Source organism: Pelobates fuscus, chromosome 13 (assembly GCF_036172605.1).
Source record: "Pelobates fuscus isolate aPelFus1 chromosome 13, aPelFus1.pri, whole genome shotgun sequence".
NCBI lineage: Eukaryota > Metazoa > Chordata > Amphibia > Anura > Pelobatidae > Pelobates > Pelobates fuscus.
In genome coordinates this window covers 21,698,960-21,713,546 of record NC_086329.1, presented here as the reverse complement: position 1 = coordinate 21,713,546, position 14,587 = coordinate 21,698,960, and the positions used below count along the sequence as shown (strand labels likewise).

At 46.3% G+C, this 14,587-nt stretch overlaps 1 protein-coding gene across 10 annotated transcripts in view; it reads right to left on the bottom strand.

The window, feature by feature from the left end:
- NRXN3 (neurexin 3) overlaps positions 1-14,587 on the bottom strand; it is a 532,717-nt gene that overhangs the window by 172,454 nt on the left and 345,676 nt on the right. For 3 of the 10 annotated variants that reach the window (XM_063439603.1, XM_063439601.1, XM_063439604.1), the window contains exon 1: positions 2,576-2,933. The exons of the other annotated variants lie outside the window; for them this stretch is intronic. In XM_063439603.1, the coding sequence (XP_063295673.1) occupies positions 2,576-2,768 (193 nt within the window). In that variant the 5' untranslated portion in view covers positions 2,769-2,933. Of the gene's footprint in view, positions 1-2,575; positions 2,934-14,587 lie in introns of those variants that run through there. 10 annotated transcript variants of the gene reach the window in all.

Sequence of the window (14,587 nt, the reverse complement as noted above, 5' to 3'; positions counted from 1 at the left end):
AGGTTGAGCGCAAACAAAATGTCAAAATCACTTGTCATAAAGGTACACATTAGCTTTTGGCATGAAATGGTTAAGGTTACTTGCTAATATTTCAGTGTTTTCCTCCTATTTCCATTTTAATCTCTTTTTTACAAAGCACCCAGGTATTTGGCACAGAGATGCTGCCCCCTCCCTTTCCACTCACCCCTAACCCCCTCCACCAGGAGACGGTATTATTGAGGAGCCTGTGAGGAAGGCGGAAAACAAACTATTTCAGGAAAAGAAACCCATAGTTTTTTGCCAGCTTAGTGTGCTATTAGCGACTGTTCAATTCATTGATATTCATTGGTTTAGGAAATGGGGTTTGGGGACAATTACGGGAAACTACTAAGTTAACCCACGAACTGCTGGAGGGGCTTGCTTTGCTGCCTTCAGAATGTGATGACACAGTCTAGTTTTTAACAGCCATACAAGAAACTGTGCGAGACACTAAGTCTGCATCGTCCATGCAGCCATTATGGATAATCTATGAGACCCAACATTAACCCTGTGAAAGCTCAGTGTATGTTCCATTCCTGCAGATTAGGCATGGGGAAAAAAATGCAATTTGGAAAACATGATTAAAATTGACCAATCTGTAAGTGGAAAGCACACAGCGGAAATCACAAATTGATATTGATGCCGTTCTCTGGCCTCTACCAATTACTAAACTACAACTAATTATTTAAAAGCTGTTAGGGAACAATCCAGAGGAATAATTGTAATAATGCAGTGATGTGAGGTGGGACAGATCACGACCCAGTGCTCTCAGACAATTCAAAAAGCAATTTTTATTCTGTCCCAGACCTCGCAGAGGGAGATACGAGATAAAGTCCCTGGAAGATCCTGATTGATCAAATGACAAGTAAAGGATGGAATTAAAGAAGCACACGAGAAGAGTAAGACAAAATTGGGTAACAGAGGGAAAGAATATTATGAGAGAGGCAAGGGCAATTTAAAAAATATTGGAGTGAGAGACATGATGGGGGGATAGAAAATGAATGGTCGGGAGAAATTATGGAAGAGGGATAATGGGGTACCACACACTGGGGAACAAAGAGACACAGACAATATATAATGAGAGACACAAGAGGGAAAAATAGAGAAAGAATTGGGTGAAATTAATCAAGAAAGAACCGAATGACTAAACTGAAAGACAGAACATGGTGTAAAAATATGGTTAAGAGGCAAATGAGTGAAACAATGGTCAATTGGGTAGGAAAGAGATAAAATTAGTGTGAAATGGGAAAATGAAAGGTTTCAAACAAAAAGAAAATAAGAGGAACTATAAGGGGCATAAAGACAAGGAATGGGCTGGGTGAAAAATATATGAAATAAGTGTGAAACAGGAGGAAAAGGATAGGAAAGGAAAATGTAGTGGGACAAAATTAATAAAATAAAAGAAATATAAAGGAGTCACATGAATGGGGAGAAATGAGTCATGGAGGAATTAAAGGATGGGGAAAAGAAATGGAATAGGAGTAGACATGAAAGAGGAATCGGAGAAAAATTAGTGAGTAAACGGAAAATTAAAGATGCAGTGAGCAAGAGAAATAGAGCGTATAATATGGAGATTAGAAGAAAAGGTGCCTAAATCGTATTTTAGGGTTTTTTTGGTTTTTTTTTTATAGAAGCCGAATGGATATTTGGATATTGACTGTCACTTTGGTTCTTAAAGTTGTCAAATATCTGTCAGTCGAGACATACAAGACATCTGTCCCCAAAAATTTGGGGTAAACGTAGCAATACTATAGGTCTATATAAGTGGAAAAACTGATGCAGACAAAGGTTCAGCACTAACCAAGAGAAGGAAATTCCTATACTCGGAGCAGAGTATCAAACACGGCCACCATAAGCACTACTTGCACATAGAATTGACAACTCCAAAGTAAATATTTTGTGGTGGAGACACAATGGCTGGTTGCACTTGTGATATTAGGTTAAACTAATTAAGAAAAAACGCATAATAAACATGGGCTGCAAGGTTAAACCTTGGGAGTTGAAAGAAGGATTCCTCACATAATGACAGATCATTCACATGTAAAAAAGTCTGCTTCTACATTTTATGAAAAAAGTAAATTTTTTATCATTTCACTCACATCAAACTTGGGACCTAGTGTTACTGTGGTTTTGCTTGGGTTCATAGTGTTTGGGTTCATAACCTCAAGCTCGGTAAGGAGGGGGTCCTAAAATAGAGTCTATAAGGTATTATTAGTGGGTAATATTGCAGTTTAGATTAATACACGTTTAGTTCTTATAAAAGCTCTAGTTAGGCAGTTAAACATATAAAAGCAAGTCAGAGGTTTTAAATAGTTTTATTAACTTATAAGGACTAGTTTATTTGGAATTCTCATTTATGGGTCCTTTAAATTAAAACAAAATCAGTGGTCCTTCTTTCAGTGGGACAAGGGGAATAGCCTAAAAGATTGTGAGGAACAGAGTGCATTGAAGTTTAATCCTATATATAATGGCACATTTGGTGAGGTATGGCTAGGGTGATGCCTCTGTGTTATCCATTGATGTATATTTAGAGGAAACACTGCCTGAAGGTACTTACCGTGTCCTCCCCTTAGAGAGGCAGGGGTGCGGTATATGGACACTGGCGCTGGGTGATGCCTTCCTGGGAGAAAATGAAGTAGTTGATGCAGGGGATGAGAAAACGGAGTCCCGGCAGAGCTGGTCCCAGACAGCACACACCCCCACAGCAAGGACCAGAGCCAGGGCACAGCCAGAGCAGCACCTGGGAGCATGATATCAATGCAGCACAATATGTGGGCAGTGCCAGGGGCTCATTATGCCTCCTCACCGCTTAATACCTTTCCTTAGTACCCATAGCTCGGGGAATGGTGCTGGATCCTGGACTCCATGTCTGCCAAATGCAGTCTCAATTTTCCTTTGATGCCAGCTGGGTGCAGTCCTAGAGCACACGTTGGGTAGTCCTGGAGCTGGTCAAAGTTCTATAATAACTGACAGCTGGGAAATATCTTACTGTTCAAGAGGGGGTGAGCTGGGTACAGCCCTCTGTGTTTGTAGGGTGTGGGGGCAGCCAGTTCTGTAATATGTGCCAGGTACAGACCTCTGGCTAGTTGTGTGGCACAGTCCTGTTAGTAATGGTAGTTGCCAGCCCAATATAATACACTAAGTATAGTGAGCACCAGCCAGCAGTGCTGGGTACCAGCTGGATGGCACAGTCCTGGATGGCAGCGGATTGTACTCCCATTAGTCCCAGCCACTAGTGTATTCTCTTTGTAGCCCGCTTAGTGCTGAGTGGAAGCTTGCTACAGTTTACTCAGCAGAATGAGAATGCCAGGGTGTCCCTCCGCTTGCCCGCCTTGGGATGGATCTCTCCGCTCGGTGCCAGGTATCGGCTCACACTGCGCTGCTCAGGTGCACACAGGATGCCTGGCGGCTGGGTGTGCGTGGATATGCAAATAACGAGCGGCGCTAACCAATACAAGCGCTCTGCTCCCGTGCACTGCATCCAGCCTGCAGCCCCGCCCCCAGGAGATCTCTGCTCAGCCCTCGGAAGTTTCAACATTCCTGTATCTGTTACAGGATAGAACGCCGAGTATCGGGGGTTCTGTGTGTTACAGGATAGAACGCCGAGTATCGGGGGTTCTGTGTGTTACAGGATAGAACGCTATCCGGGGATTCTGTGCGTTACAGGATGGAACGCAGAGTATCGGGGGTTCTGTGCGTTGCAGGAAAGAACGTGGAGTGTCGGGGGTTCTGTGCGTTACAGGATAGAACGCGGAGTATCGGGGGTTCTGTGTGTTACAGGATAGAACGCCGAGTATCGGGGGTTCTGTGTGTTACAGGATAGAACGCTATCCGGGGATTCTGTGCGTTACAGGATGGAACGCAGAGTATCGGGGGTTCTGTGCGTTGCAGGAAAGAACGCAGAGTTTCGGGGGTTCTGTGCGTTGCAGGAAAGAACGTGGAGTGTCGGGGGTTCTGTGCGTTACAGGATAGAACGCGGAGTATCCAGGGATTCTGTGCGTTACAGGATAGAACGCGGAGTATCGGGGGTTCTGTGTGTTACAGGATAGAACGCCGAGTATCGGGGGTTCTGTGTGTTACAGGATAGAACGCTATCCGGGGATTCTGTGCGTTACAGGATGGAACGCGGAGTATCGGGGGTTCTGTGCGTTGCAGGAAAGAACGCAGAGTTTCGGGGGTTCTGTGCGTTGCAGGAAAGAACGTAGAGTGTCTGGGGTTCTGTGCGTTACAGGATAGAACGCGGAGTATCCAGGGATTCTGTGCGTTACAGGATAGAACGCGGAGTATCCGGGGATTCTGTGCGTTATTGTATGGAACGCGGAGTATAGGGGGTTCTGTGCGTTGCAGGAAAGAACGCAGAGTTTCGGGGGTTCTGTGCGTTACAGGAAAGAACGTGGAGTATGGGGGTTCTGTGCGTTACAGGATAGAACGTGGAGTATAGGGGGTTCTGTGCGTTACAGGATAGAACGCGGAGTATGGGGGGTTCTGTGCGTTACAGGATAGAACGCGGAGTATGGGGGGTTCTGTGCGTTACAGGATAGAACGTGGAGCATGGGGGGTTCTGTGCGTTAATGGGTAGAACGCGGAGTATAGGGGGTTCTGTGCGTTACAGGATAGAACGCAGAGTATGGGGGGTTCTGTGCGTTACAGGATAGAACGCAGAGTATGGGGGGTTCTGTGCGTTACAGGATAGAACGCTGAGTATGGGGGGTTCTGTGCGTTACAGGATAGAACGCGGAGCATGGGGGGTTCTGTGCGTTACAGGATAGAACGCAGAGTATGGGGGGTTCTGTGCGTTACAGGATAGAACGCTGAGTATGGGGGGTTCTGTGCGTTACAGGATAGAACGCTGAGTATGGGGGGTTCTGTGCGTTACAGGATAGAACGCTGAGTATGGGGGGTTCTGTGCGTTACAGGATAGAACGCGGAGCATGGGGGGTTCTGTGCGTTACAGGATAGAACGCGGAGCATGGGGGGGTTCTGTGCGTTACAGGATAGAACGCGGAGCATGGGGGGTTCTGTGCGTTACAGGATAGAACGCAGAGTATGGGGGGTTCTGTGCGTTACAGGATAGAACGCTGAGTATGGGGGGTTCTGTGCGTTACAGGATAGAACGCGGAGCATGGGGGGTTCTGTGCGTTACAGGATAGAACGCGGAGCATGGGGGGGTTCTGTGCGTTACAGGATAGAACGCGGAGCATGGGGGGTTCTGTGCGTTACAGGATAGAACGCGGAGCATGGGGGTTCTGTGCGTTACAGGATAGAACGCAGAGCATGGGGGGTTCTGTGCGTTACAGGATAGAACGCGGCGTGTCGGGGGTTCTGTGCGTTACAGGATAGAACGCGGATTATCGGGGGTTCTATGTGTTACAGGATAGCACCAGGGCCGTGCAAGGATTTCTGCCGCCCCCTCATGTCACTAACCCACTGACAGACACACATTCACTCACTGACAGATATACACTCACTCGATGACAGACACACACACTCACTGACTCTTACTGACAAACATACACTCACTGACAGACACACACAAACACTCACTCACAAACATTCACTCACTGACAGATAATACAATTTTTAAAAGTGTTGGGGGGTGTATGAGTGTATGGCTGTCTGTGTGTGTATGTATATGGCTGTGTGTGCATGGCTGCCAAGACAATGACTGGTTAACATGGATGTCAAACTCACGGGCCATGGCGAGAGAGCACTGAGTGTAAGCTCTCCCTGTTCAGCTTCCCGCAGTGATGCAGGCGCGATCACTCTGCGGCGCGCGAGGGAGCTGAGCAGGAAGAGCTTAAAATCAATGCTGCCAGTCCGCCCCCCTGCCTGAATGTCCAGCAGCCCCACTAGACACCATGTAAGAAATTCACCCAGCTCTCCCAAAGGTAGGGAGGCTGGGTGGATTTAAATTAAAATAATAACAATTTAAAAAAGTGTTGGGGTGTGTGTGTGTGTGTGTGTGTGTATGGCTGGATTTCTGTGTATTGCTGTCTGTGTGTGTCTGTGAGGGAGCCTGTGTGTCTGAGTGAGTGTGTGTCTGTGTTGAAGTGATTCTCTGTGTATGTCAGTGTGTGTGTATGTCTGTCAGTGAGTGTGTCTCAGTGAGTGAGAACAGGGGCAGGGGTTTAGTAGACGAGGGGGGACTGAAATTTAGTAAAGGGGGTTGCTGTTTTTTTCTTTTAATACTGTACTTCAAAATAAATCTACATTTCTATGGGGGCCCTGGTGAGCGCGCTCACTCTGTAACCATAATCCGGGCAGTGAGTGAGCGCTCTCACTCTGTAACCATAATCCGGGCAGTGAGTATGCATGTGAAAGCTGGGGAGTATGCAGCACTTTCATTCTAGAACCACACAAAGAATATAGAGTGAACATTCAATAAGTTTATTGTGAGCAATGCAAATAGCCCTGACATGTTTCCGAGACCCAGGAACCATGTGTAGTTTGAATTTTGCTTGGACTTTTTTTCTTATGTTAGTGGAATAAACCTTTGCTCTCATTGCAAGCTTAGTGTTGCACCATTCATTTATCGTATTACTATATTGAGGTCCACTCTTACTAACTTGAAAAAAAAACAACCATAAATTAAAGGGACACTATAGTCACCTGAACAACTTCAGCTTAATGAGGTTGTTTAGGTGAGTGCTACAGCTACCCGGAGCCTTTTTCTTGTAAGCACTGTATTTTCTGAGAAAATGCAGTGTTTACATTAGAAGCTTGGAACACCTCTTGTTGCAGTCAATCAGACGGCCACCAGAGGGACTTCCGAGTTCAGAGGCCCTAAAAAGGCCTCTCGTCCGATGCATTCTGGGTGAATGCATCAGACGGGCTATCAGCACACAAAGCACTGTGAACGCGCTTTGTGTGCTGACAGCCTGTCAGCACTGCTGTGGGCGTGGCTTCAGCTGACAGCTGAAGCCCGAACCCACAGGGATGCTGTCCGTCCACAATAGTGGTTGAAGGGGGGGGGGGACCTACTCTCCTCCCCCCCCCCCGGCCCCCACCCCTGAGCGGTGGGTGGGGGCCCTAAAAATAAGGGGGGCACATACTGCCCCCCCGGCCCCCACCCCTGTGCGGCGGGTGGGGGCCCTAAAATTATCAATAAGGGGGGACCTATTGTCCCCCCCCGGCCCCCACCCCTGTGCGGTGGGTGGGGGCCTTAAAATAAAAAATAAGGGGGGGACATACTGCCCCCCCCCCGGCCCCCACCCCTGTGCGGCGGGTGGGGGCCCTAAAATTCACAATAAGGGGGGGGGGGGCTACTGTCCCCCCCCCCGGCCCCCACCCCTGTGCGGCGGGTGGGGGCCCTAAAATAAAAAATAAGGGGGGGACCTACTGTCCCCCCCGGCCCCCACCCCTGAGCGGTGGGTGGGGGCCCTAAAATTCACAATAGGGAGGGGACCTACTGTCCCCCCCCCGGCCCCCACCCCTGTGCGGCGGGTGGGGGCCCTAAAATTCACAATAAGGGGGGGGGGGCTACTGTCCCCCCCCCCCGGCCCCCACCCCTGTGCGGCGGGTGGGGGCCCTAAAATAAAAAATAAGGGGGGGACCTACTGTCCCCCCCCCCGGCCCCCATCCCTGAGCGGTGGGTGGGGGCCCTAAAATTATCAATAGGGGGGGGACCTATTGTCCCCCCCCGGCCCCCACCCCTGAGCGGTGGGTGGGGGCCCTAAATACAAAGGGGGGGGGACCCTAGTTAACCCTCCCCCCCCCCCAAAAAAAATATCTCCCTACCTACCCCCCTCACCCTAAAAATAATGAGGGGGGACCATTAACTAAAAACCTGTAAAGAAAAAAAAAATAAGATAAAAACAACTTACCATTCGATGTTTTCTTTCTTCTAAAATCTTCTTTCTTCAGCCCCAAAAAAGGCCAAATAAAAATCCATAATAACCGACGGAATAAAAAAAAAAAAAAAAAAAAACTCGAGCGCAAAAAAAATAATCCATCTTCACCCATGGAGGGCTCCGCGCAGACTGAGCTCCGCAGGCCGGGGGAAGGCTTATAAAGCCTTGCCCCGCCCTGCAATTAGGCTAAGAACACTCTGATTGGTGGGTTTAAGCCAATCACAGTGCTCTGTGTCATTTTACAAGCGTGGGAAAGTTCTTTGGAATTTTCCCACGCTTGTAAAATGACACAGAGCACTGTGATTGGATGGATTTCAAGCCATCCAATCACAGTGCTCTGTGTCATTTTACAAGCGTGGGAAAGTTCTTTGGAATTTTCCCACGCTTGTAAAATGACACAGAGCACTGTGATTGGATGGATTTCAAGCCATCCAATCACAGTGCTCTTTGTCATTTTACAAGCGTGGGAAAGTTCTTTGGAATTTTCCCACGCTTGTAAAATGACACAGAGCACTGTGATTGGATGGATTTCAAGCCATCCAATCACAGTGCTCTGTGTCATTTTACAAGCGTGGGAAAATTCCAAAGAACTTTCCCACGCTTGTAAAATGACAGAGCACTGTGATTGGATGGCTTGAAATCCATCCAATCACAGTGCTCTGTGTCAAAATACAAGCGTGGGAAAATTCCAAAGAACTTTCCCACGCTTGTAAAATGACACAGAGCACTGTGATTGGATGGCTTGAAATCCATCCAATCACAGTGCTCTGTGTCATTTTACAAGCGTGGGAAAATTCCAAAGAACTTTCCCACGCTTGTAAAATGACACAGAGCACTGTGATTGGATGGCTTTAAATCCATCCAATCACAGTGCTCTGTGTCATTTTACAAGCGTGGGAAAATTCCAAAGAACTTTCCCACGCTTGTAAAATGACACAGAGCACTGTGATTGGCTTAAACCCACCAATCAGAGTGTTCTTAGCCTAATTGCAGGGCGGGGCAAGGCTTTATAAGCCTTCCCCCGCCCTGCGGAGCTCAGTCTGCGCGGAGCCCTCCATGGGTGAAGATGGATTATTTTTTTTTGCGCTCGTTTTTTTTTTTTTTTTTTTTTTAATTGCGTCGGTTATTATGGATTTTTATTTGGCCTTTTTTGGGGCTGAAGAAAGAAGATTTTAGAAGAAAGAAAACATTGAATGGTAAGTTGATTTTATCTCATTTTTAATTTTTTTACAGGTTTTTAGTTAATGGTCCCCCCTCATTATTTTTAGGGTGAGGGGGGTAGGTAGGGAGATATTTTTTTTGGGGGGGGGGGAGGGTTAACTAGGGTCCCCCCCCCTTTGTATTTAGGGCCCCCACCCACCGCTCAGGGGTGGGGGCCGGGGGGGACAATAGGTCCCCCCCCTTATTGATAATTTTAGGGCCCCCACCCGCCGCTCAGGGGTGGGGGCCGGGGGGGGGACAGTAGGTCCCCCCCCCTTATTGATAATTTTAGGGCCCCCACCCGCCACTCAGGGGTGGGGGCCGGGGGGGGGGACAGTAAGTCCCCCCCCCTCATTGATAATTTTAGGGCCCCCACCCGCCGCACAGGGGTGGGGGCCGGGGGGGACAGTAGGTCCCCCCCTTATTGATAATTGTAGGGCCCCCACCCGCCGCTCAGGGGTGGGGGCCGGGGGGGGGACAGTAGGTCCCCCCCTCATTGATCATTTTAGGGCCCCCACCCGCCGCTCAGGGGTGGGGGCCGGGGGGGGGCAGTAAGTCCCCCCCCTCATTGATAATTTTAGGGCCCCCACCCGCCGCACAGGGGTGGGGGCCGGGGGGGACAGTAGGTCCCCCCCTTATTGATAATTGTAGGGCCCCCACCCGCCGCTCAGGGGTGGGGGCCGGGGGGGGACAGTAGGTCCCCCCCTCATTGATCATTTTAGGGCCCCCACCCGCCGCTCAGGGGTGGGGGCCGGGGGGGGGCAGTAAGTCCCCCCCCTCATTGATAATTTTAGGGCCCCCACCCGCCGCACAGGGGTGGGGGCCGGGGGGGGGACAGTAGGTCCCCCCCTTATTGATAATTTTAGGGCCCCCACCCGCCGCACAGGGGTGGGGGCCGGGGGGGGACAGTAGGTCCCCCCCCCCTTATTTATAATTTTAGAAAGCGAGCTGAGCTGTCAGTCAGACAGCTCAGCTCGCGAACGCGCATTCCGCGCACATGCGCGGTAAAGCGCTCAGGTTCTTCATAGGGCGGCATTCAATGCCGCTCTATGAAGAACGCGATTGGTGCAGCGCGAAGCCGTCCCATTGGGCCCCGCGATTTCGTCATTTTGACGAAAAAGGGGGCGCGGCCTAGCGGGGAGCTCGGCGCTGGAACGGAGGTAAGTTTTTAATATAAAAACACCTCGAATTTTTTTTTTAATGAATGAAAGTACATATAAAAGCAAGAAGGAAGGCTGGGGGACCTGTCTTTCTTGCTTTTATATGGTGACTATAGAGTCCCTTTAAGCCGATGCTATGCCTGGGTACATGATCCCTGAACCACTGCTGTATTGTGCCCGTGATATTTAGTGATTCACACATCTGCATAGATATTGTAATTCATACTCTCTGCACTATATACGGTCAGAACAGTGAGCATGTATCACAATATAATGCAATATATTCCATGAAGTATGAAAAAATATTTCTTGTCAAATTCCTTTCGCTGGATAAACATTGTTGTGAAAAGAAAGATCTCATGAAGAAGAATAATAAAAGAAATAAAAAAAAATAAAGATTAATGGATCAGATTTCTTGTTGAGCGAAGTAGCCCCCAGTGATCTGTGTCTAGCAGTGAATTGTGCCAGTCTTTAGCAGTTGTGGCACAGGGGTGAATATTGTATCTCGCAACATCACTACCTGCATTTCATGGACTATGAACCAAATCATTTTTTTCATGCCATTTCTCAGAATGCATTAATTTATAAATGAGCAGTCTCATACTTTTTCATTCCTCCAGACAACTTTAACACGGATCCCAAACCAATAAAATCTGACAACGATATTCAGAGGCAAGTACCAGTCTGGGCCAGGGGGACTGCATCCAAAGCTTTCCATGCTTCGCAAACAGCATTGTTAATTACAACCAGTAAATTCCAATACTGCGCATTCATAATGACCCTTCCAGACACCGAGTGTCTCGTCCATAAAGGAAGATGATATCATAAATACAAAACCTCAAACTCTGATTAGGAAATAAACAAAATCCTTTACTATCCATCTCTACATTCTCTACACAAATATTCTCCTTTCTTTGCAATTGTTTCCCCAATAGAGGACAGTGAGCCAGACTTCCTGCCACAGGCCCCAGTGGACAGCTTTAGAAGGAAATAAACAGGCAATTTCTCTCTTTCTTACGTGGTTTATTCTCGGGCCCTTGGCCTCGTGCAGTTGTTATCTTGCCAGGTGACTGCAGAGTGTTTTTTGCAGCATAATAAGAGAACAACATCATAAAATAAAACACCAGGACAAAACTACTTGACAGGCTTCGTTTTGGCAGCTAGGCCGAAATGTGTCCGTCTGTTGTCTTGGATGGAGCACATGGTACGTTCATATTGCAGGGATGGCTAACCTTATTTACGGTCATTCAGACCTGCAGTATAACCCTTTCGGTGGCAAAACCACCGTCATAGAAATGCTGAACACTTTAAAGTCTGTTGTTACTTCAGTAATTTATGAGGTTGATTTTTTTTTTTTTTACAAAATAACTACAAACACTGTAATACTTTGTAAATTTACATTATTGCAGAGACTGTCTGTCATTTAAAACACAATAATCACACCACGCTAATTTTAGTTGTTAACCGTATTATAGACGAAAGTGGTGGAAGACGATTCATTCAAAGCACACAAATACTTTATTATTATATTCATTATATTACATTTAAATGTTAGCACATAATAAAGCTGTATGAGGGCAGGGCGAAAAAAATGTAGCGCCCACTTTCTTCCACCATAGGTATAAAATTGGGGCTATACTATTGCAGATATATACATGGTGCTGCTTCGGGGACATGATTTAACCCCTTAAGGACCAAACTTCTGGAATAAAAGGGAATCATGACATGTCACACGTCATGTGTCCTTAAGGGGTTAAACTGCAGATCACAGCATACCTAATCAACAGACCTGAGTTTGTGCCACCCGTGAATTGCTACGAAAACAAAACTTAAGTTGTGTTGTTAAATTTGCCGTTTGAAAAAGAAAAAAGAACTGAGAGACAGAGTGTGTCATGATTTCTCATATTTAAATCATGTTGATTACATGTAAATGAACTGCCTTTCACACTAAACACAAAGGGCTGAAATAGGAAAAATGTCAAAGCCTGGACAAGACAACACTGATGGAATGATCTCTGGCTTGCATTAACAGGCACAGGGAATGCTTAGTGAAACAGGCTGATAGACATACCTGGCAAACGTGTACCAACAACAAATATGGGACAAAATTGTTCATATCCTACCAGCAGTAACTTGGAGGGCAGGGTTTGGAGGAATGGATATTGGATTACACCAGCAAAGGTTAATTAATAAGCCAGATTTTTTTTTTCCTCTTTTGATTTGCAAAAAAAACAATTTCAAGTAATTTAAAGCAAAATTTTGGAGAATAAAAAGAAGAAAAATATCTCCTCTGATATTGGCAAACCTACCGCTCATTTGATCTAAACGAGCTCTGAAATGGAGCCGATGACCACAATAATGAAACTCTGCAACACTGGTAAAAAGGGCTACAGGTGTTTATTGAACGTCAAAGAAAATCCCATCAACATTTCAACACATATCACATACCATGACAAAACACTGCTGGGTTTTTCTTGGAACCTGAATAAATACTGATTGCACTGTACTGTTGGTTTCAGTGGCAGAATCAGGAATAGGGCACTCTGCTCGAAGGTGAGGGTCTACCACACCTTTACTGCATATGGATTGATAAGAGTATTGTTAAATGACCTGAATTGTTAAATGACTGAAAGGCGCATGCTCCTTTGACACACCCTTGACTTCAGAATGCCTTGACAGGACCAAAAAGTCTTGGTCCCTTGGGCCATGACCATGAGCTTGCGAGCTTAGTCTTCGCATGACAAGGCCGTAGGTGGTTGCTTAACTTGCCTATCACAGGGTCGACCTCAGCCCTAAAATAAAACTGTAACCAAGCCACATCTTCAATAGTGTCTATTTTGGCTGCAGCCATATATGTGAAATAATTACATAAGCATTAAATTATATTTTAATGGCACGTGTAGTGGTATTAAAAACCTCTGATATTTAAATTTACATAGGGATCTGGGATAGTGCACAGGTGAATTTTTTTTTTCGTTTTCTTAAACTGACATATATAAAGAAAAATAAGTCCAACTACCTAAACCCCACACAAAAGTTTCCCCTATTATGCAACATCCAAATGTAGAATAGCAGGCAATCAACAGTGCACATTATATCTCAAGGAGAGCATAAAATGGAATGTCCCACGCTATACCTGCTTACCAGGAGATTGCCAGAAAAATCTGAATGATGAGTGAATCCACACTTGCATTGCCAAAATTGATTCTACCAGGAGTATGAAAAAGAGTACATGAATGTGTATGAGTGATGGGCGGTTGGTGGGCTTGGCAATGCGTTATACAATGATTTTATTTGGTTACAATGTATTATCTCCTACTTCCTTACTTTATGTATGTCCTCCAGAGCATGGATGTAATGAATGGTACTTCACCTTCTTGTTTATACAAACAGGTATTCCATTTGTTAAAAAAAAAATATATATATTTTTTATACTGACCATTAAGTTATGGTATTTATACACTGCACTAATTCTGGCGTCTAGTCTGCAAAAAGTTGTGATATCAGGTTTATAAATACAACTAATTTTTCACAGTTTACAGCATTTTATCCCACTTTCAGTCACAGACTTACGAGAAAATATTTGCAAAGAACAGTTCTCCCCCTCTCTACACCACCTGTGTGTCTAAATAACAGGTTTTCAATATAAAAAAGGTTCCTGTTAAGGAGTACGGGTTAATTCTGTGACCACGGAGTGTCTCAAACACCTGTTTCTGCCACCGACTAGTATGAAAGAGTCTTGAGCTGTGGATGGCGGACACATTACAATGTCAACGGAACAAATCCCACACAATGCACAAATATATAAGGAGGGAAGGTTATGTATCGAACTGCGCAGAGAGCAAAAAGCTGTCAAGTCTGACATTGTGTACATGCATGGCATAATCTTATCATTTAAATAATGACTGTAGATTACAAAGGTACATTCTATGCCAGGGGTAGGCAACCTACGGCACTAGTGCCATGCACGGCACTCGAGGTGACTTTGCACGGCACTCAAGGCTGCTAGAGCCAAACAGGCTCTGTCCTATCAGGAGTCCCAGTGAAACTTCAGATATCTGCTAATTCGAAGAGGTGGTAAAGGACAATCCTCAATTTATGCATTGCAGCACGTAGAGGAAGTGATCTCAGATAACTATCTCAGATCACTTCCTCCCAGCACTTGTGAATGGGAATCCGAACAGCCCATACACAAACATACAAACTATCCGCACAAACGTAACCCGCTAACAATCCACATACATGCACACAACCCCACATGCAGCCTCTCACATGCAATACCCCAAACAGCCCTAACACACTACCAAACACACAATGTGACATATCCATCCACACACAATTCCACAAGCAGCCCCCATA